The 23,995-nt window shown below is 39.8% G+C and overlaps 2 protein-coding genes across 4 annotated transcripts in view; one reads left to right on the top strand and one right to left on the bottom strand.

Annotated features, from left to right (window-relative positions):
- Nucleotides 1-17,633, top strand: part of tet2 (tet methylcytosine dioxygenase 2) — a 33,312-nt gene extending 15,679 nt beyond the window's left edge. The window contains exons 2-10 of the mRNA XM_038713264.1: nt 6,016-9,012; nt 9,095-9,185; nt 9,300-9,393; nt 9,483-9,691; nt 10,735-10,885; nt 10,980-11,069; nt 11,411-11,548; nt 12,918-13,272; nt 13,417-17,633. Coding sequence (XP_038569192.1) covers nt 6,060-9,012; nt 9,095-9,185; nt 9,300-9,393; nt 9,483-9,691; nt 10,735-10,885; nt 10,980-11,069; nt 11,411-11,548; nt 12,918-13,272; nt 13,417-14,807 — 5,472 coding nt within the window. The 5' untranslated portion in view covers nt 6,016-6,059 and the 3' untranslated portion in view covers nt 14,808-17,633. The remainder of the gene's footprint in view (nt 1-6,015; nt 9,013-9,094; nt 9,186-9,299; nt 9,394-9,482; nt 9,692-10,734; nt 10,886-10,979; nt 11,070-11,410; nt 11,549-12,917; nt 13,273-13,416) is intronic.
- A 108-nt stretch (nt 17,634-17,741) lies between these two features.
- Nucleotides 17,742-23,640, bottom strand: ppa2 (inorganic pyrophosphatase 2). 3 transcript variants are annotated; one of them, XM_038713276.1, is made up of 12 exons: nt 23,324-23,640; nt 21,819-21,883; nt 21,674-21,736; nt 21,539-21,592; nt 20,899-21,018; nt 20,570-20,656; nt 20,301-20,427; nt 18,948-19,075; nt 18,673-18,758; nt 18,499-18,568; nt 18,330-18,369; nt 17,742-18,230 (listed from the first exon to the last, which is right to left on the bottom strand). In XM_038713276.1, the coding sequence occupies exons 1-12, from the start codon at nt 23,511-23,513 to the stop codon at nt 18,208-18,210; spliced, it is 1,053 nt and encodes a 350-aa protein (XP_038569204.1). In that variant the 5' UTR covers nt 23,514-23,640; the 3' UTR covers nt 17,742-18,207. The 3 variants fall into 3 exon arrangements, with proteins under 3 accessions (XP_038569204.1, XP_038569203.1, XP_038569202.1); XM_038713275.1 differs by having other exon boundaries at nt 21,674-21,718; nt 23,324-23,575; XM_038713274.1 differs by having other exon boundaries at nt 21,674-21,721; nt 23,324-23,574.
- Between the last annotated feature and the right edge of the window lie 355 nt (nt 23,641-23,995).

Here is a 23,995-nt window from a genome sequence, read left to right as displayed (position 1 = left end):
AACAGAGTGCACATTTCCCTGGTGGACATTAGCTACTAGAAAGAAAACCAAAATAGATTGAAGCGTTATAACTTCCAGCAGGCATCCACACTAAAGCCACTGCAACGCGGTGCCTCTGCTTTAGTTTAGTGCTCTACTTCTGGAGCAAAAATAGATCTTCCCGTGAATCACTTCTAATAAATAATTAAAGAGGATGCAGCCAATACTAAAAAATGGCTTAAAGGAAGCACAGCCAAAGTTGGCCATACAACATTGCGTTTTTGGTGTGTGTGTTTGTGTGTTTGTATGTGTAGATGTGCGCACACACTCAGCTGGGATCTCTGGCTTTGTTCTGGGTTTGCAAAGATTTTTTTTTTTGTTGTCAGTGTGGGTGTATCCAACTGTGACAAGCTGCTTGGCTCCGTTCGGTCCTTTGTAAACCCTGGAGTGTCCCGTAGGAATGGATTCGCACTGAAAGCAGCTTAGCACCAGTGTTCACCTCTTGACTTAGTTACTGATTTACAGACTGTACCAAGGGCTAGAAAAAACAAAGGAGTAGTCACATGGGGTCGGGAAGTGGTATTCATTTGCTTACCTCATTGTTACGTTTTCAGGGATCAGATACTTTCTATGAGAAACAGTTTAAGCAAAGAGGGAGCATTACTTTGCTCCTTTTTCCTAAAACCAAACTGAGTTGAGTGTAGAGTTTACTGCAAAATGGAAGGGGTTAGAATTTCTGTATTTTGTATATATTAATGTTATATTGTACATAACTCTGTATTTTTAGTAAATATTTAAACTGAAATTACAAATCCAGGAGGACATAATCATTAAGTAAATTGTCTAAATTGGCAGATATATGTTATCCATTGATCAAGATTTATCAGTTAAGCTATAATGCCCTTTTCCTCTTCATATCTTGCACACAAGCTATGTAGAAAACCACGTGAATCCAAACAACAAATTATAAAATTAGCAGATCTGCCACATAGGAGAACTTCCAAATGTTACGTTGTATGAATGAAGATCCAAAGACTATTAGTCATTCATCAAACAGAGCCATGCATGTTTTGCATGTCCCACATGGCTTTCTCATACTCATTTGTCAAAATAACACATTTCAATTTTAATAACTTTGACATAATCATAAAGAGGCTCTGTGTCACTTCTGATTAAAATGCTGGTGCGGTGGTATCCCGCTGTGGCACTTCACACCCGTCTGTGTCTGACAGCAGCAAAAGGGAGATTAGTTCTGCAACTTGTTGCCTGTGCAGCTCATGAGACTCTTCATCTTCTGGCTCCAGTACTGTCTGAATATAACTAATGAGCCAACCACACATGTTGTGTATCCTTGCATTTAGTGTCTTTTATTTTACATTTTAATTACACTGGCAGAATTCTCAGACTCTGCAGTTTTGTCTGTAGTCAATCTGACTATGATATTAAGAAAATTAATAATTTTTAAACCAGACGTGAAGTGAATACTACTATATAATCCTTTTAATTATTCATCTTAACTAGTTCTATTCAAGTGATATTGCATGTCAAAAGGTAGTTGATGTTGTTATATCTAAATGGAGAGGTGCATACTCTTGTTGACTTTTATAAACTTCTGGCTTATGAAACCATTCCAAATCCTATTAGATAATGTAGAAAAAATATTTTCATCAAGCTCACAACAAAGCAGTTATTTAAAAGGTGGTATTTCAGGTGCAAAATGATGCTCCTCTCTCTCAGTGCGTTTTCAGTGTGCTGCTTCCCTCATCCACCTGCTAACAGGCAGCTGGCTGCTCTGTAGTGACAACAGTGGGAGCTTCCAGACAGTCTTGTAGCAGCTTGGCTCGTTAGTGGGATATTTAGCACTCTAACTTTGGGGGTCTGGAGGGTTTCTCATATCCTGGTGGGGTGATTGACACAGAGAAGGAGATGATTATGTCTACCAGCTCGCTTGCTTGGGCAGAGCATGGCCTGACAGTTTCCTGTGTAGGTTGCCTTGGTCTAGACAGTCGAGTCAGAGTGCCTCATTCGTAGTCTGTGTTACCAGTTTGGACATTTTTTGTTAAAGAAATGTTGGGAGCTCATTATAAATCTCGCTATGAAAGTGCACAATATCTTGAGGTCTTGAACTTGTTTATGAAATGGGCAACTTTTTGAAAAGCAATTGAAAGACATTTTGGGTTGGAAGATGATGGTAATTTCGGTGCTTCATTCGTTTGAAACTTCTGCAAGCTAGCCCAGACTATAATCACCCAAAAGATAGAATACACCTCATATGTGTAGCTGAAAATATTAAATTGATATTTTTCAAACTCATTATCCATCTGATGGGCAGCACGGTGGTACGGTGGTTAGCACTGTTGCCTCACAGCAAGAAGGTTGTGGGTTCAAACCGGCCTTTCTGCGTGGAGTTTGCATGTTCTCCCCGTGTCTGCATGGGTTCTCTCCGGGTGCTCCGGCTTCCTCCCACCATCCAAAGACATGCAGTCTAGGTTAATTGGCGACCCTACATTGTCCTTAGGTGTGAGCGTGAGTGGTTGTTTGTCTATGTGTGGCCCTGCAATGGACTGGTGACCTGTCCAGGGTATACTCCGCCTTGCGCCCGATGTCTGCTGGGATTGGCTCCAGCCCCCCCACGACCCTGTATGCAGGATAAGCGGTTGACGATGGATGGATGGATTATCCATCTGTACACTGAAATTTAATTAATCTTATATTTTCTAAGTTTCCATATTTGTTTAAAGTCCAGATGTGATAATCAAGCCCAATGATGGAGCACAATTATGCTAAATGAAACATGCCATAGTACCTCAAATATTTAGACACCCCACCCACCCCAACATCCGTCAGTGCCTATAGTGAGCATGTAGTATGTTTACATTTACAGGAGGGCTGTTCAGGGAATCTAAAGCTGGATCCAATTATGTTTCCAGAGGTTGTGAAGCATATTATTTTGGAACTTGACCATAGCAGCCAGCAGCTGTGACCCAAGACATCACTCAAGAGTTCCAAGGACATTATTTACTTAATAACAAGTGTTAAGCTGACATACATTTCCATAATAAATAAAGAGAAAATACAGTTCCAGCCACTTCCTTATATAATATAATCAACCTTTGTCTTGGAAATCCATAGTAACTTTAGAGGTCTATTTCTACCGGTCACCATCACTTAACATTTTTTAACCTGATCATAAACTGACTGAGTAATATTAACAGACGTTTAGGTTGCTGGCATTTATGAATTCATTTGAATCTTTTTGATAGGTGTTGCATTTGTAGAATTTCTTGGATGAGGTCAGCTATGGTAAAGTCATCATTTTATAATGAACAATAAAAATAAAGGCTGTAAATGGCTGATTGTTACTGTACAAAATATTGGACTTCTGGGTTTTATATCCTATTATAATCAAACAATGTCATATTTAAGCATTCAGAGTAGAAGGAGGTTGTGATGCTGTAGGAAATTTGTACATACCAAAACCACCAAGACACCTTTAATGTCAGGAAAATGCAAGTCAAAAATTGGAAAACAGGTTTTGTGATATATACTGTAAAAAGGACAGGGCGTGCCAAATCGAGGACAATGCATACAGAACCGAAAGTCTTGTTCCGAATAGTTCGGGATGAAATAAATTTACCTAAATCAGTATCATCAGTTTCTCAGCGGGCTTTAATGCCCAAAACTCTTTTACTTTAACACTGAAAACTGAATCAGGGTCTTTCTTGGTTCTTATCAGCTGCCCATTCCTTTAGCATCTGTAGGAGTGTTGCTCATAATTATGATGGATTAGACTGCGGCTCTTTGTGCCTCCGCACTGCAATTGTTTTGCAGATGCTGCGGATGTGACATGCATTAATAATTGAGGGAGGCAGACAGAAGTCAATGTTCTACTGGAGACACTGGATTCTATTTATATTTGGCAAAAATGTAACCATAAGCTCTGTTGCTGATTAACCCTCTATAGAGATTTTATTTTCCATACATCACTTTATTTTAGTTTAAGAATTTCTTACTAGACCTACTGCTCAGAAAAATTAAAAGCTAGCTCCTCTCACAGTTTTGCCAATTAACATGCGCATAAAGTCCAGAAATAGCGTTCATGTTTGCAAAATGTATTTTTCATGTGTTGTAAAAAGCTATGTTAAATGCACAGCTGAAACATGAATTTAGATTACCATGTGAAATATTCACCTATGTATTTGCTACCAACTCTTACTTTGAGGTTTTCAGATTTATCATTAGGACCAGCTCCGCCAACAAATAACATTTACTTAAATCAGGCAGTTGAAAAAACATTAAGCAAAGAACAGGATCAGGATGATTAAGTTAGTGTGGGAAACACTTGGGATGAGTTTATATTCGGCCTCATTATAACTTCATGACACAAAGCTTACAATGCTAGACTTGAGAACCAAATTGTATTTGCATATTTAACATTACAATGTGTTAAGGGTGAGGAATAACATGACTGAACAGCTGATGAGCAGCCAACTCCTCCTCCCATCTACCATCTGGGACATTAACCTTGCATCCTACTGCCTTCAATCAACAAGATTTACTTTTTGTTTAATATATTGTCCTTTTATATTATAACCAATAAACAAATTCAGAAAAAAAGTCTCACTCCAAAATTGCAAGACACATGTGTTTGTGGCAGTGGACTGGAATGAGGTCAGAATCTAGGCAATAGATTCAAATATATACCATTGTCTGGAGCATATGTCTGGATAAAGCAATAAGCTGCTGTCTCGACAATTATGTGTTTTCCACATGTAGTACATCTTTACAGACTTGTAAAACTGCAAAAAAAAAAACAAAACATGAAAGGTGCCAAACACAACTGCCCTAAATGGTTTATGTGCATTTTAAATTGAGCATTCTTCAAGTTTTTTTCCCTTTTTCTTGTGTTACGTTGAAACAAGCGTTTTAAAATGCTGTTATCTACTATAATTTAGAGTGCAATGAAGGTGGATCTACATAAAGTTCCCCCTATGTTTGCCAAAGAAAGATTCCATTATGGACGTAAACTGAGCACCAACTGGTTGATGAAAGTTGGCCAAAAGTTTTATTTCGAAATACTTTACTAATATTCCACACGTTTTTTTACCTCCCGGACATTTGTATGTGTGGCAGTAAGCATTTGGGCTGTTGTGATATTTTTGATTGTGCTATCCACAAACAGTACATAATAGGAAGTCACTTTAAGATAAGGCTCTTTAAAAGGGAACACACACATTGCCATGCACTCCCGTAACTGTGCACTGAAAATTTGACCACATAACATGGTGTTACCTTCAGGACTCCTTTTGTCAAGCTGTCTATGTTAAATTCAAAATGGTGACTCACAGTCCAGCCATTATAGACCTGTGACAACCTCTACTTTTTATTCTCTTCTTCTTTCTCACTTTCTACTTCCTATATGGTTTTAAGGTGATTGAGGAATGAGATCATTGAGTGAATCTGTGACAGAACTGCTTTGCCAGTTGATATACCTGTTTTTTTCTTATAAACTTTGTAATGTAGTTGAATAATTTCAGTTATTTGTGCAGTAGAAATTATATTTCAGTGTTCAGTATTATAGATGATTTTGCCTTTAAGTTATAATTTTGAATGGCATCTATACATTTTACTGAACATTAGTAAGCATAAAGCATCATAAAGTAAAGATTTATACAGAACTTGATAAAAAAAAATGGATTCAGTTCACTTTTAGTGTTAGATGCAAATAAAAAAATTTTCTTATTTATTTGGCATAGAAAAACTATCTCCAAATTGTGTCTGGGGGTTGTCATGCTATATGTACACTACAACACAGTCACATGCATGATCTGAGCCCAATGCATCTTTAATCCATAAGGGTTGCAACCCTATAAAACATATTTTAGTGTAACAGAGCTTAATTTCAACATGTCAAATACAAATGTCTCATCGGTGCAGAAGTTTATATTACACAGAATATATTATTGTATTTGAAAACATAACTCTTCTTAAACAATAATGTAACAAAATATTTCTCTCCTACATTCTGCCTTGCAGGACGGACAGAGGGCAGCCCTGTGGATGGACTCTGAGCAGGCCAGATGGAAACAGAACAGGCCAGACATGAGACGGAAGAAAGTTTGATATTAGCACAATTTGGCACATCTCACAACATCTCTCACAAACTCCAGAATGGAGGCCAGTCTTCAGAGAGAGATTCTCTGCAGATTACTGGGAATTCTAACTGGAACCATTACAAGCCCAGCACAGGCGCCAATTCCATGAAGAGGCACAGGGAGAACTGCAACAGCCCTGCTTCAGTACAAGGGATGTTCGATCAAGGAGCCTACATGATGAATGGAGAATTAATGAACGGAGAGTTGAAGCATGCACTCACTGGGCAGTCCTTACTGGTCCACCAGCCCAAGAAACTTAAAGTAGATTCTGAGATGAAAGAAAATGACAACATGAGCTCAAGTTTGGAGGACAACTTTCCTGAGTTGACAAAAGCAAACGAATTTGAATGCAATACCTCACATACAGAGATTAAGTTAGACAAGAGGAACTGTAATTTTCCAAATGGAGATATTTTTAGTCTACCAAGGAATAAACAAGTTTCAATTCCAAACGGTGCTGTATCACCTTCCTCAACCATAGAAAGCACTCCAGGTGATCTTTTAGAGAAAACTCTGTCTCAGTATTATCCTGAGCAAGTGTCAATTGCACCACAAAAATCTGGGCCACAGCAAGATGCTGTCAATGGTTCATTGGCAAATAAGCTGCCCAGTGAAGGTGCTCAACCCCCCTCTTTAAACTCAGGGTGGCCCAATTTAGCTCCGATTCCTGACTCACAGCAACAGCAACCTGGGGCATCAGGCAATGTTAAAGGAGGCAACAATTATAACTCTGTCAACTATGTAGTGAATGGATACTCCAACAATTTTGAAGCAGACCAGCAGCAGCAACAACAGCAACAGCAGCGGCCACCATCGTATTCTGGTCAGGAGCTGTCTCTAGGTCAGCTGCCTGGCATGATCTCACCAACAAATACTGCCAATAGCTCACAACATCAAAATGGCCCAAAGTGTTACCCAGATGACACAAATCCTCAAGGTATCTATGTGAAAGCCAACCAGGAGTTTAAGCAGAACTCTTTTATGAAGCGCAGTGCTCCCCTACAAGCAGGAGAGCCAGGTGGATATGGATCCTTTTCCAACTCTGGGATACAGAAGATGAGGCAAAATGAGGAACCCAGGTCTGGTCAACATCAGCACCATGGCACTGACAGGGGCCACCAGTATGGGATTCAACCCCAGACCTTAAAACAAAATGCTGGGAACCCACATGGAGCTGATAGTACGGGACCCATGGGGCCCAGTCTCCAGCAACCACACCATGCTGGGTTAGAAAATGGGACGGAGAATACGTCTCAGCAGAGAGCCAACTTGTGTTCAACTCCCCACCAGAGAGGCTGGATAGAGCTGAACTCTTCACATTCCCAGCAGCAACCAGCAAGTGGCCCATCATCCCAGTCACAAGAGCAGGACATGTGGAGGGGCTTCCCTGGAAAGCCTCAGTCAGAGCAGCAGACAGCTAAACCCCACGTTCACTGCCAGATGTTGGAGCCAAATCCAGCACAAATATTCCAGACACAAGGAGTTTTTACAGATAGCAGCCAAGGTTCTAACAGCTTCCAGCAGCAACAGCAAGACTGTCTCCCGGTCCAAAGACACAGTGCTCCAACCCAGCACAACACTGCCCCTGAGTGGCAACAATCAAATTCTAAAGCACCACAAATGCAGCAGCCTATACCCGAGAAAATACCTGAGCAGCATAACTTCCCCCAAAATCAGCAAGCAGACAGTCGCTACCATACCCAGATGCAGTCAGAGCACTTAAGCGACGACCCTGACCTGCAGGATATACTGTCACCTGGGTTTTTAGCAACACAGCAACAACAGCACACTCATATTCAACGTCCCCTGTCCCACCCACCACAATTTGAAGGACAGCAACTCAAGTCTCCTAATTACAGACCTCACAGTCAGCCTCAGCCAGGTCAGCAGCAGCTTCAACCCAACCAGCCTCTTAGAAACAATTCTGCTCAGTCCAGCAGCCAACACATCCAGCAGAGCGACCATGCAACATTCAGTTACAATAACACAACAGAGATGCAACAACTACAACATCAAAGGCAGTATCCACCAAACTCAGGCACAAGTAACCTCAAACAATTTCAACCACAGCGGCCTAACAACAACTGCCACCAGCCCAACCATGCGGACATCACCCAGATCTCCACACAGTCACAACCTCACTTACCACAAGGCACGTTAAACCTACATGTATCAACACAGTTGAATCCTAAAGCTGAACAGCAACTGAAGACATCATGCACTCAGTTCCAAAGGGGACCTCGACTACCTCTTGTACCTGTGGTCCCCCATGGAGACTTTCAGAGGCATGCAGCCCTGCGTATGCACCTGTTACAAAGGCAGGAGCGCCAGGGTCCTCCTCATACCCCACAGACCATTAGTGACCCTAAACACGGCCTAAGAGTTGTCAAAATGGAAAACGGACCCAGATTTGAGCTGCCTGGTTCACTGCAGCAGGAGCTGCAGTTACAGATGCAAGAGGCAGGCATAGGTGGAATTAAAATCAAACAGGAGAATCAGCAATCCCTGTGCGAGCAAAGCAAGACACAGGGAAGTATTTTGGCCTCTATGGAACAAAGCCTGAGGCAGTACCAGCTTTCACCTGTGTTTGAGAAGAAATCCCTTGTTGTCAATTCATCAAATAAAATCAAGGTGGAATCTTCTGGGCCTGTCACAATCTTATCAACAAATACTGACCTGAGTGGAGTGGAAACATCAGCAGCTGCCTCATGTAATGTCAATGTAGCTCTAAAGAAACCACCTGATTCCACCCCTAAGAAGGAACACCTCCTTCAAAGCTTTATGGACTCTCCTATGAAGCTACTGGATACCCCTATAAAGAATCTATTGGATACCCCAATGAAAACACAATATGACATTGCATCCTGCCATTGTGTTGGTGAGTCTCATGATGTTGGTTCTAGAAAACGGCTGATCAGCTGTTGTGTAAATATTAATGGATGCTCCTTTATGATATTTAGAACACATCAGCGAGAAGGATGAAGGCCCATACTACACTCACTTGGGGTCAGCGCCTAATGTTGCCAGAATACGAGAAGGGATGGAGAAAAGGTTAACCACAAATTCAACTTTACTTTCAAATTACTGTAAACAGAAAGTGTATTACATTGCCACAATGTACTTTTTTACTTTTGCTTACTTGAATACCTCTATTCTGCTTTGAAGGACTGGTCTAACTGGTCGCGCCATCCGGATTGAGAAAGTAGTATACACCGGCAAGGAAGGGAAAAGTACACAGGGGTGCCCCATAGCCAAATGGGTAAGAATTGTTTTTCAATTGAAATTGGCTGCCCTTGTATATACCTCATATATCTGCATGTGCAGCTTCCCATGCCTGTCCTGTTTTAGGTGATTCGTCGATCCAGTGTGGAAGAAAAGCTACTGGTGTTGGTGCGGGAACGTTCGGGTCACACATGTGAGACAGCCTGCATCGTTGTGGTAATCCTAGTCTGGGAGGGCATCCTGCCGAGCCTGGCTGACCGCCTCTACCTTGAGCTAAGTGAAACTCTAACAAAGCATGGAGCCCACACCCAGAGACGCTGTGCTCTCAATGAGGAGTAAGTAACAGCACTACAGTTGGCTACAGTATTTTTTTTTTTATTAACCCAAATATGAGTTTTAATTATACAAGACAGAATTATTTTTGCCTTATTTTCCAAATGTGCCTGTTCAAGCATATCATGTACTATATGGGTGTGCGAATTGATATGTAGATATTTTCCGGGATTTTGTCACTAACAATAATTAGACGATATTTGGCATCCTTCAAAAATGTGTTTGTCAAAAATGTGTTTGTCACGTCATGTGTAAGTGTAGTGTTTATGTGGTAGAAGAGAAGGAGATGGAGCGTGTGTGTGTGAACGGGTGTGCCAAAAATGGCAGCAGAGAGCAACGGATCAGCAATAAGCCCTTAGTTTAGCAGTGATGTACAGCGTAAGTTACAGTGGCTGGTGAATTAAGAATGAAGCTTCTCAGGACTAAAGCAGAACTCCCGTGTGTTGCTTGCCAAGAAAAAGTGAAGGGGGTTAGCCCAGGAGTTAGCATCAAATTCGGCCCTGGAGAAAAACAGAGTCTCCCCTGTGCTTACTAATGATATTAAGTCTTTTCAAAGCCAAATCACCTCCATGAGTGAGGTTGATCCATGTCTAGCAATTCAATCTAACGACCTAGGTTGCTAGGCTGGTGGTGTCAGAGTTTTATCTCCTGGCACTGTCTGTTCATTCATTTTCAACTTCAGTCATGAATTTTTTTGGCAGCTATTGCTTGTTTAACTCTAGAACACGTGTACTGCATGCATGATGCATAACACATTGACTGTGTGGATGTAGCATTGTTACATGTTGTTAAAACAACAATTAAAATATTATCGTAGACGATACATATTGCACACCCCTACTATATAATGCCTATATTATATACTGGATATGTGTGTGTATACACACACACACACACACACACACACACACACACACACAGTATATGTACATCTCACATCAAAGGGTACCAGTTCCCAATTTGATCCTCAGTCATCAATTCTGGCCAACACTTAATTAACCCATATAACAATGACACTTTTAAATGCTTTGCCCTCCCCCTTCAGGAGGACCTGTGCATGCCAGGGTTTAGATCCTGGTGCCTGTGGAGCATCTTTTTCCTTTGGCTGCTCCTGGAGCATGTACTACAACGGCTGCAAGTTTGCCCGGAGCAAAATACCAAGAAAATTTAAGCTACTAGGAGATGATGTGAAAGAGGTATTTTATGAAGATTAAAAATATAAATATAAATGTTAGCTTAAGATAATCGGCTAATCAAGGTAACTTAACACGGCCCCTTTTTGTCTTTCAGGAAGAGAAAATAGAGCAGAACTTTCAAAATCTGGCAACCATATTGGCTCCATTGTATAAAACCTTGGCACCTGAAGCTTATGCAAACCAGGTGAGAATTTCTTGACATTGCTTTTCCACATCTATATCTTAATGATTCCTTATTATCAAAATATATAATAAAATATTCCTGTTTCTGAAAGGTATAATTGATTTTCAGATCAAATCTAAACCAAGCAAGTTTTAGGTCACACGTATACATTAATAACACGTGAGTGACACAACTTGCACGCAGGAATTCTATACCATCAATAGGTCCTACCCAACACTGTGCATGGGTATTTCTGAAAGTATCTACATGATAAAGTAGTAAATTTCCCAACCACATTGTTTAACAACCTTCAAAAAACTCTATTCTTATGCAAATCTACCTCTTGCTGTTCCTGCACACAGGTGGAACATGAACACAGGGCACCAGATTGTCGTCTGGGACTCAAGGAGGGCCGCCCCTTCTCTGGAGTCACTGCTTGTATGGACTTCTGTGCCCACGCTCACAGAGACCTACACAACATGCAGGGTGGCAGCACTGTGGTAAGCAGAATCTGGGAAACATATCTCTCTCTCTAAGTATGCTGCATTTGGTTTTGAGAATGGAATAGATACAGAGTCTCAAACTGCACATTAAGCTATGCCTTAACATCCCATCATAACATAGCTTTAAAATAGACATGTGAATAATAAATAGTAGTAGACTTGTAAAAGGCTTGGGCGGTATCAAGGTATTATAGTATACCAGGATATTTAGACATCTGGTACGGTATGATTTTCAATACCATCAAAAATACAGATGCTCCTCTTTCTATTAAACTGATACGGAGTTGCTGTATTGAGGTTAGGATTGAGCGATATGCTTTCCAAAATAAATTTTCCAGCGATAAGTTTTCTAACCGGCTAGTGCCCATTTATTTGTGCAGTTGTATGTATGTATGTATATGTATGTGTGTGCAATGGCAGTACAGCACTAAATACATTTGCATATTAGACACAGCATTGTAGGCTAGACAATGTCATACATTCTAAAATGACCAATCATCAGCAGCTCAGCTTTAAAGACAAAAACCATCATATACCTCAGTGTTTCCCCATACATAGGCTTTACTTGGGCGGGCCGCCCTGGTAGATTAACAGCCGCCCAAGTAAATTTGGCGACCCGTTTTTGATTGCAGCGCTGTGCAGCGCATATTCGCTCCGCACATCCTCTCACTTGGTCGTTCTCTCTCTTTCTCTCTCTCAAACACAGACAACAGACCCGTCTGTGAATTGAATGGTTGGTATCATAAACGCCGCTGCACAAATCTGTCCAACACAACGCTGTCAATGTCAGAGATCCATCTTCAAAACAGTTATTAGCAAGCATGTAAGGAGCCTAGCTAATAAGGATAGCTATGTTAACTTTGGAAAACAGCTGTCGAAGTTAGCACGCTGTATAACTGGTAGTCAACACGTGCATTTGAGATAACTGGCTGACTATCGCCGACTTGACAGATAGGGCAATAAAAACAGCGCCGTTAAGTGCGTGAGCTTAGAACAATGATCAGGCCTTGCTCCCACGAGGTCTAGTGACATTTTGCAGCGCAGGTGTGCCGAATTCTCCATGCCTGCCGTGAATTGCATACACCTCACTGGAGGTAAGGCTCTTATATGCTGAGAAAAGAGGTGGATGCAAATTTCGACAATTGTCGGCAGGCATGAAAAATTTGGCTAACACCTGTGACAGTCGACTGCCCCCCGGCCCCCCGGCCCCCACGACCCCCACACCATGCCACAGATACGCTGTAAATCTGTGGGAAACACTGTACCTTATACCTCCGGTAAAATGTCACGAAGGTACAAAAAAACTGATACCGCCCATCTTTAATATCTGTGACATCCCAAACAAAAAGTACACATGTTTTTCCAGGTGTGTACATTAACAAGGGAAGATAACCGAGAGATTGGAAAGATACCAGAGGATGAGCAGCTCCATGTACTGCCTCTTTATAAGGCTTCCAACACTGATGAATTTGGCAGTGAGGAAGGTCAGCAGGAGAAAATCAAGTCAGGCGCCATCCAAGTCCTCAGTGCCTTCCGCCGCCAGGTGCGCATGCTTGCTGAACCCGCCAAATCTTGCCGGCAAAAAAAGCTGGATGCCAAGAAGGCAGCTGCCAACAAGAATGCTATGCTGGACAGCTGTAATGACAAGGCAGAGAAGGCCCTCCTGGCCAAGTCAAAAGCCGGCACTTATGAGAATTCCGCTCAGAGCACTCCTATGGCAGGTAGGTTAACAGTCATTCTCACACCTTTTATAATTTGTATCTTAAATGTTTTCTCTTTGAAGGAACTTGATGCCACAGAATTAAAACTGAAAAAACAAAACAGCAAGTTTTGTGTGATTAATCTTTTGGGGGGTTTGTTTCTAGGACTTATTCCAGGTGCAATGGGAGCAACCCTACCGTCAGGTCAGCCAACACACCCCCTTGGGGCCCATCATCAGCAACTACAGCAATTACAGAAACTACAGCAACAACAGCACCAGAGCATTCTTCCCCCTTATCCTGGCTCAACAAATGCAGCCAGCTACCCCAGGTTCCCCAGCCACTCTGGGTCTTTTCCAAGCACTTCCAAACCAAGCAGCATGTATCCCCCTAAGCCACAAACACCAGCCAGCCCTTACCCCTCCCAGCTCCATGTACCAAACTCTTACATTAATGGATTAAATCATCCATTCCCAGGTTATCAATGTAATGGAGGAATGCCCCTTGACAATTACCATCCATATTATGCTTCAAACCCAAAGCACCTGGACATGTATCGACAACAGCGGCCAGCGCTTTACTCAGAGCAGCAGTATGGTGTACATCAACGTTATGAGGTCAATTATCCACCAAGGTATGGTGAGCCAGGTTTACAGGTCAATGGTTACAATGCCTGCAGCCTGAGACCAGTTCACTCCATGAGACCTTATGTTCCTTACGGTCCTAATGGTCCTAAATCAGAACCCCAATTCATGGACCCCCTCTCAAGTGCACCCTCAGCCCATGGAGGTCTAGACTATACAGCTGCTGTGTGCAAAGGCAATCAGTTTGGAGGATACCCAAATCCATACCTATCTCAGAGCCCTCAAATCTTGCCCCCAGGCCAAGATCCTTTCCATATGCAAATCAAGACAGAGATGGGCATGCCTCACCCGCAGATGCTTTCCTCCCAGATAAGTGGTGGGTGTTTAAATCCTGAAACACAGTCAGGGTTAGGTCTGCCTAATGGGAACCTTTTGGGCTCTGGTATTAAGCAGGAGCCTGAAACACCACAGACACCGACAACCCCACAAAAGCCTGAGATGTGGTCAGACAACGAACACAACTTCTTGGACCCCGACATTGGGGGTGTGGCAGTGGCACCAAGCCACGGTTCAGTCCTCATTGAGTGTGCAAAACGGGAGCTCCACGCCACAACGCCCCTTAAAAACCCAGACCGCCAACACCCAACACGCATCTCCTTGGTCTTCTACCAGCACAAAAATATGAATGAGGCCAAACATGGTTTGGCACTGTGGGAAGCCAAGATGGCAGAGAAGGCTCGAGAGAAGGAAGAAGACGCAGAGAGAAATGGTGGTGAGGGGACACCTAGCAAGGGCAAGAAGGGGGTGAAACGTGAACATCCAGAATCATCAGAAACCATTGGGAAGCCTCCTTATAAACGTTTTATCCAGGCACTAATGGAGGGGTCCTTGTCATGCACAACAAACACCTACGTCAGTACAGCTCCGTATGCCTTCACCAAGGTCACAGGGCCTTACAGTCAGTTTGTGTAGAAAACATTCATGAAGAAGAAAATTGAAGGTGCTTTATTTATTAAAGACCACTGGCCTCATCTAAACACTTCTCATCTGTAAGGTTAGCAACAGTGTTGCTTAGAAAAAGGAACCTTTCACATCAGGTCTTTCACCTCTTTAACAATCAAGCTTTACTAGTTGACCCTACTAAGGATGTATTTATTTTTGTTCGGCAACTTTTGCAAGATACACACTGTCAAGATCTCTGGTGCTTACAGCCTCATACATAAGGACCTATTTTTAATGGAAACAAAGTTTCATTTTGGTGGCTTTATTTTTCTTACAAAATTTTGGAGATGTAATCTTGGCATAAAACACTGACTTTGTAAACGACAACATTCACGGTGCTAAAGAGTGTGCTTGTTAATTATTTTAATCCAAATGCCTTCACACTATAAGCAGAACACACTCTACAAATGTGACACTCAATGACACTGAAAATATCATCCCACTGTTGAATCATCAGCATCATTATGGTTTTTGGCAAGTCAGTGTTTCTTAGAGCACTTTTTGATAATGCAGGTTAAAAGTTTTGGTAATCTAAAATCTGGTAATACTGTATTGCTACATTGAGAGTAATTCATTTTTAAGCATCACTAAAATTAAATGGATGAATTTTTAACAGAGGGTTGAATGAGCAATCCATGAAACTGTTTCAAGTACATGCAAAAATACTTTTTAAAACTTTTTATTATCAGTGTTGGTGCTTCTTTCACTTTCCTATGTCATTTACATTTTAAATTGAGCCATTCTAATGGTGCATTTTTAACATTGAGGAAAAAATGTTTGTTATTTTAGCTTTTCCCAGGTTTACTTTATTGTCAGCGACTGTTTTCAATGTTCCTTACCTTAGGTTCATTAAACAAACCTGGACTGTGAATATTACATGTAGTTTTATGTCTGTGGTGCTTAGTAAATGTGCTTTTTATACACTGACGAACATGAAACAGGGTAAGCTCAGCGTCAGTTTCAGAGGGCAGCTGGCTTGCTGTGGGGTCTTTAATTATTGCAATCTAACTGTAATATAAACCGGTGAGATGTGTACAGTAAGTTAATTTCCCTTTTTGGAATTACTGTTATTTTGTGTTGTAAAGAATGCTAACAGCCTATTTCATTGTATTTCTTTGGGTTTCAACTGATTTTATATCATGAGGTGCTAGTCAACCTACTAGAAACATACAATGTGAGACTCTTTGGGCAGTGAGAAGGCTTTTAAATAATGTACAGTATAAACCTGTCATATACCTCAAAACTAGTTTGGCAATAGGATTATAACATATTTTCTTTCTTCCTTTGTATATTACTTAAAAAATGTTAACAGTTAAACTTCAGGCCACCAAAAGGCATAAAAGTCCATTTATTACTTTCTTATCAATCTGGTAGAAAGTATTACTTGAACTTGAATCTTTGAGGTTACTGTAAAATCAGGGACATTTTCAATGTCTATTTCAAGTTTGTGTTCATCTTCAAAACTTGTATTCATCTTGTTTTTCTCATTCAGGTACTTGCCATTGCATCCTGAATCCGATTTTCGTATTCTATACTCTACACAAACAAAATTTAATCTGTGAGGAAAAAGATTCTTTCCTGCAATTTCTTACTTATATTTTAGCTAGTAGGATGGTGGTAATCTTTTAAACGTAATCTGAACATATATGCACTGAGTTGACTAAAGGGAAAGTATAAAATTGACTAAACAAAAAAAGTAATGCATTTGCTTTTGCTACGAGGCAAAACCAGGGCAGTGATTAACGTAGGCACTCATCTTTGTGCCTGTGTATAGTTAAATTTATTTATAACCACTAAGCAATTGTATAATGATTTTTCTTCCCAGCCTATTTGATTTAATTAATGCGGTATATAATGGAATGACTGTCATGTTATAGTAACAACTTACCCCACTCTTTAACATATTCATTTTCTGAAAGCACTTCATTTCTTTTTTCAGGAAAAAATATGTAATAAAGAATTACAAAACATTTTATTTAAACAGATTGTAAATGTGTTTTAAAAAAAAGAATAAATTATATCACATTGTACATACCAAGAACCTGTATTGCTGGAATACAACTCATTCTTTGATGTTGATGTAGGTTCTTCTTGTTCTGTCAAATTGACCCACAGCTCCTCTATCAGCAATCCTCATCATATCTTTAAAAATGCTTTTGGCTCTTTCAGGTTCAAAGAATGATCATGGTTAGATTATCCAGGAAGTCTTTGTAAATGTATGCTCACTGTCACAGCAATGTTTACTGTTATAGTATCCTGTTCGCTCAGACATTAGAAGTTCTAGTTTTTTTTAAACTGTTCCAGTTTTGTAAAATAAATACATAAAAAATGTTGAATTTCATTGTACAGGACCCAGCTACGGTAGCAGGTTGTGGTTAAGAAAGCCAAGGTGTCTAAGATATAGCGGGTTAAAAGCATAGCCATACTTGAAGATGCTTCAGAGTGTTTCTGAGTGAGTCAACATTACTTGAATGACTTTCTGGGCTTAACTATATGTGCTTAGCTCAAAGGTTAAGCTAGCAGTTGATACACACTTGGTCTTTTTGCAGTTAGACACTAAAGGTGTAAAAAAAAAAAAAAATGTGCAACTTTATATCTGTCATTTTATTTTTAAGGCCTCCCTTATTCTCCTGAAGTTTGGTATGCTACAAAAAATGGAATTAAGGATGGGTATTAATACTGTAAGTATTGTAATGTACTGAATGCAGTTTATTTGAAAGCTGTTTATTATATCATTCCTGATATTGCTGAGATTTGGGTGTTTTTTTAATAAAATTTATATTTATTTAAAGCAAATCTGATTTGTTACTCCAAGTTAATACTAATATGTAAATTCTGTGCATTATTGTCCCTATGTTGAAGTTTTAAATGTGTAATTATGGATGAAACTAGAAAGAGGTCATGTCATGTTCACACCTTCATTTTTTTATTTACCCAAACAGGAGGAAATTGTTGTATTTGTTACATAGTAAGTGCATGTGTGGTTGTGGTTGCAAGTGCAAACTGGACACAGTCTTAAAGGCAAATTAGAACATCTTAGCATGACTTCCAGTCTTAATACTGAAATACATACAATTTAATAGATAGGAGACAAATAATAAATCAATGTGGTGTCCAATATGATACTTAAAAATGCATCTCGCTTCAGGTTCTTTACTCAAAATTACAACAGTACACTCGCTCATATTTTCAGTGTACTTGGTATTAGCATTTTCTTTTTTATTGGATGATAAACATAGATGGCAGTTTTTTTACAGTTTTTTTACAGTTGAGAATGAGTCCTTACCAAAAATAAATGTGGCTGCATACAAAAGATGCAGCTGCTTCATACGATGTTAAGTTTTATGGCTTCCATATTGTCTTCAGGACTTCAGACAAAATGCCACTTGTCCACTGTGCAAGAGAAGATTTAGACACGCATACAAATGTAACTGCTGAATATAACACTGCAAAAAAAACACACTTAGTGCAGGAATGTCATTATTTACTTACCCTCTGTGGACACAGGATGTGCACTGCCAAATGCAGGGGCCTGGGGTGTCAAACAATATACATGACAATTACCAAACCCCAACACAGTTATACATGCTATTCTTGATTTTTCTATCATTATTGATTTGCTTGATTTTATTATTTATATATATCATATGTAAGTTCTCACCGCTTGGACCACATCTCTGGTCTCATCTGCACTACATTTGAAAGGGCTGTCACAGCAGGAGATATTTTTGCTGGACAAAACAGAAAAAAGTCAGCAGTGTTTATTACACTTATATAGCCAATTATATACGTACATCACATACACACTGCAGGGGTTTTACACACACCAACTTACCATTCGATCTCCCCACAATTCGTCTGCTTCTGCACTAGTGCCCTCCAGTGCTCATGAGTGGACTTAATGATCTCAGCTGCAAAGTCCTAAAGAAAAAAAACAAAGAACATCAGAGAAAAGACAATTTGGCCACATCATTTGGATTTCTTAGGGAGCAATCCATTTCAGTTCATTCAGTTATAGCCACTAGAACCACAATGGATTGCAACTCCTAGGACATTAACTGTCATGTCTTATCTATGTACTGTCTTTGGTGTTACAAAAGATCTCAGTACCTTGTCTTTGAATTGTCCATTGAATCCAAATTGGTTCTCTGGCTTTCCATCAGGCACTTTATATTTTCTAAACCAGTCAACAGTGGCCTCTAAATGACCAGGCCTGCTCTTGCGGACATCCTCTATGTCTGAGGAAAACACAAACACATTTGACACAATAAAAACAGAGGACAAATTTGCACCTTATTTGTCTTGATATGACTATATGAATCTGTATTGGTATTTGGCATATCTCTTGACAAAAATAAGAACATGTTGAATATCTACATCCTTCTGAAGGATGTCAAGTGTTAAGAAACCTATGTAGCAATACACTGTAGATAAAAATACAGATATAAGAAATAATGCAGCTATGCCCCATTAAAACAACTCCACAGGGTACATTTAGGTTATTGTTTAAATTAAGAGGGATGGTATTAAGTTACTATCAGAGCTGCGAACCTTCTCAAGCATTTCTGCATTGGATCTGCAAATATTTCTCCCCACATTCAGTCACTTGAATCTGATCAGGGGCCTGTACTATGAAGCAAGTTCAACATACATATGTTTTCATTATCTGGCTTCACTAACCCTGTGTGGTCACACAAGCAGTAGCACAAAGCAGGTTATCAACTCGGTATGTCAACCCAGATTTTTCTAGTCCACACGTGAACGCGTTCACATAAAAAGGGGTGATGTTTACAGCATGTGGCCAATTGCAAACATGGACAAGTCTACTGGCAGTAGAGCGGCGTATTTTACAGAGAGAAAACTATAATGTGAGACAAACATGAAGAAGTTAAACACACAATCCCAGCTAAAAGCAACCAACACAGTTCTAGCTGCCACATGCAGGAAAAAAATTGCAGACAATGTGTAAGTTAAAATGCTTATAATATCACTGCCCAATCATTAGGGCAGATCTAACAATAATTACATTAATGTATATCATTAAATTAATGTGTTGCTTAGATGTATTCTTATGGTGTTTATGACAATGTTAGCGCCTCATTCATTCAACTACAACAGCTGTCTGTTGGCTTTTCGGTACAAAAGCACTGAATAACTGGCTGTTCCAACTCACTTTAAAACTTCTCAAGACTCAGATACATCTATTTAACACACTCAAAAATGTTCCAATCACAGTTCTAAATTAAAGCAATGAAACGAAAAGAAAAAAAACAAACATTCATGACATAAAAAGCGATTAAATAGTTGTTGAAAACTTACATTACCTGCGCCCAAATAGCTAAATTTAATATAACAACAAATACAACCTCAAGTTATAATAAACAAATACATATTAAACCAAAATATATACTCATAATATTTAGCTGTTGAGGACTGTTAATTTGATCTGTGGAAAACACTCACTATCTAGGTTTTTGGCATCTGGATCCTCAGCATTGATAGCAATGACCTTCCAGTCCATTTCTCCCTCATCTATCATGGCCAAGATGCCAAGCACTTTCACTTGGATCACCTGACCCGGAAAGCACACCTGAAGAACAGGCCAACAAATTACAAATAAACAGTCAGGTCAATTAACCATACAATTAAGTTATCTTTGAAAAGGGAATTTAAAGAGAGCAAAAAACATGCAGTAATGATATAATTAAAATTTACACCTCTAGGAGTCTTACCTGGGTGCCGATTTCACAAACGTCAATGGGATCATTATCACCCCAACACTTTGTCTCTTTGTCTGTGTGGTTTGGGTCCTCCCATGTCTTTTCCAAGGAACAGTTCAAGAACATCAGAAATCAAAATGTTCCAGAAGGCATTTCAACTAACTACCTGACAAACTAAATAAATACTAAATAAAAGAAAAAGGACTAAATAATCCTTTTGATTCAATGTACTGGATTTTGTCAGTCACTGACTTGGATCAAAATCAATACAGCGTGACGATGATGAGCAAGTGCACAAAACATTTCACAAAAGAATCCTTCATACTGTGCATTTTCCTCACCTGTGGGAGTGCCCCATAATTCCAAATGTAACCTTTATGGGGAAATATGTTGGCAACATACCGGAGCTTTCCTTTTTTTATGTCTTGCTTGATTGGGTTCAGCGGTTCCTTTGTTGCAATCTGGAAATTGAAGCAATTAAGTATATGTAGGTGTATGTATGTATGTGTGAATACGCATTTTTTTGTGCAAAAGCATAGGCTACTCAATTTAAGTTCTCTAGTGACACAAACATGCTAGCTACTAGCTAGCTAAATAAGAGTAGCTTCAGTCTACTGCTGTGCTAACTCCAGAAAAAGATGGTAATTGGACCCTCAGTTTAGAAACTTTAGTAAAGCATTTAATTTCTTTCTGAGTTACACGCAGATCTGCATTGTCATCTAGTCACAATTGGTATAGGTGCTCATCAGATAGAAAATAAAACAGCTTCAGGACACTGCTTTGCAAAGTTCTTGGGAAATGTTTAATGGATAATCATTGAATGAAAGTTGACAAACCCGTTCATGCATTCCTGCAGTGTTAATCCTTAAACAATCTCAGCTTTTACTAAAGCAGAAGTAGCTGTAGCAGTTAAAATTGTAATAATAATCAGATCAATTATTTAAAAAGAAATGTGAGGTACTGTATCTAGACCCTTCTTACCTCCATTTTAGCATTTGACCATCGAGGTACCTCCACAACCATGTTAAAGAGCACCTGGAAGCACAGAAGAAAGATACAGTATATGCTGGGGTGAAAGTTTTCAGTTGGCAAAACTGACATAAAATATTTGAGTACCTCACTCTCGTTCTTCTTTGTTTTTTTAGGTGGCACATCATTGCCCTGCTGAAAGAGAAAAAACTGCGGGTTGCAGTGATAATTGCTTTCTGCATTATTAATTTTTATCAAACAGAAACTAAACGTTTTGTTGTCAAATAGTTACCTGTTCGGTCTCAGCTATAAGTGGAATGTCATGGAAGGGTGAAATGTATTTTCCATCAGAGGTTTCTAAGAAAAAACAAAAATGTTAAAAAATTAAAACCTCCGTACTGTAAACATAAGGAAATCCAGGGAGATTGTTTATTGTACATAAAATGACAATGAACAGACATGACAGAAATGGCTTGATCTCTGGTCAGTATAGCTGCTGGTGTCCATCTTTAGATTGATTTGTGACAACATGATCAAGTTACGCAAAAAGTGTACACGACCAACGTGATAAAACATGTGTGTTTTTGCTGCAAATCTTAGCAGCAGACAGAACTAATACTTCACTGCAAGAAATCTTACAGTTTTGTTTTGGATTAAGTGAATATTAAGACAAACACTGCATTTGCTTTTTTTTGTTCTACTAAACCGGTCCTTTCACAACGGTAGTTGTTTTTGTGTTGAGTACAACATTTAATGTGTGCGTGACAGTTCATTCTTGACCCTGGAAACATACTGACAAATAAATGCAACAGTTTGACCAAAAAAACCCCACTTACTCATGGTCTACTTACAAGCTTATTCCAAAGCTTTCAATCACATCTCATGGTCTTCCTCTGCAGAAAGCGTTTGCTCAATTGTCACTGTTATCAGATCGTGTATCGCGCAATCGCCTTGAAAACCGAACAAATCCAATCCACTGAGGAAGGCATGCGGTTGAAAGCTCCAGACAAAGCTGGTAAGTGGATCTTTTGTCTGAAATTCAATTTCATGGTTCGTTACATGCAGTTATAGCTTCGCTATATCCTCAATTTGGAGTCTCTTTAGATTATATAAACTAACTCTTGACTAATTGGTGATACAGGATGTCATTTACACCAACATGTTACTATGTTTTATTTTATGTTTTATCTTGTTTATATTAAAATCTGCATGAAATCATCTGCAGTTATAACCAAAATACAGTCACAATACCAACAGAATAATATGATATTTTATTAGATAAATATTGCTCAGCGTCTACAAGTGATTTGTTAAGTGATACTAAATAATAACGAATGAAATGTCTCTATTAGTTCATTACAATCAGCGACATCAGCATCACAACTGAATGAGTTTAACTTCATCAGCTTTGTGGTTGATTCTGTTGAAAATACGAATTTTTCCTCTTGTTTTGTGTAGCTGTTGTCCACGTGACCGCCCAACAGGAAGTAAAACCACGTGAGGCTATACAGTGACTGACACATCTTCCTTGCTTTCTGCTAATAGGAACAATTTCTTTTTATTACCTACTGGAGACAGGGGGCTGACACTGGCGCGGTTCTGACTCCAGAGCTAACTGTTGAGCGTGCAACATGCCAAGAAAAGCTCGCGGTTGCAGCTTAAAGGTCAAACGTTTACCTTTACCTGGAGGTCGAGCTGTGGTTACCTGTCAGACCCCGGATCCTGCTGCTAAACCGTTATACTATGAAATGCACGGGGAACACGTGGCTTCTCCCGCGGTGGCGATGGTTAACTTACTAAAATAAATCCGGTAGTCAGGAGAATTAGGGTGTCCTCTCTCCTCCGTTTGATAGTGCATCGTTTTTCTCAAATAATAGAGATGAGGCGCCGCTGCTGCTTGTGTGACGAGCTTGTTTCGAGAAGCAGAAAATGAACCGAAAACGGTCACCAAGCGGCCAAGCGAAGAGCTCAGCGGCAGCGGTCTCATTATAGACACTTCTCCCCTCGGTTCCTGCTTCCCGTTTCCAACCTCCGCTCCGCCACAGTGGAAACGGGAGCTTCCGGTCGTGGTTTCCAGAATAAAAGCCTTCACACTGCTGATAATGGGGATTTGTGATTAGACAGCTAAATAATAGTCATTAACAAAAGATAAAGGGGTTGACTGAAAATTATAAACTGAATGCGGGTAAAGGAATCATCTGGGAAATATGGTTGTGATAGATTTGATTTTAGTTCAAATAAGAAACCTGATGGTGCTGCTTGATGAAAGTCCCTTAGCATGAAAGTGCTTAAAACATTAAATGCTTTGCAATATGCCAGTTTGTGCAAATCTGAAAATATTTGTCTGAGGGTGGCACTGTAAGAAAGCACCTGTTGTATCTAAAATGCAGATGGTTTATTTTTGGATGATAGTGAATGTACAATGTAAAATTTTCTGCCATCTGGCCATTAACTTTTGGTTTGTCTTTT

The sequence above is a fragment of the Micropterus salmoides genome, unplaced genomic scaffold (genome assembly GCF_014851395.1).
Source record: "Micropterus salmoides isolate LMB-PRFRI ecotype aquatic unplaced genomic scaffold, ASM1485139v1 Ms_hic_scaffold_12, whole genome shotgun sequence".
NCBI lineage: Eukaryota > Metazoa > Chordata > Actinopteri > Centrarchiformes > Centrarchidae > Micropterus > Micropterus salmoides.
This window is presented reverse-complemented; position numbering and strand designations above follow the sequence as displayed.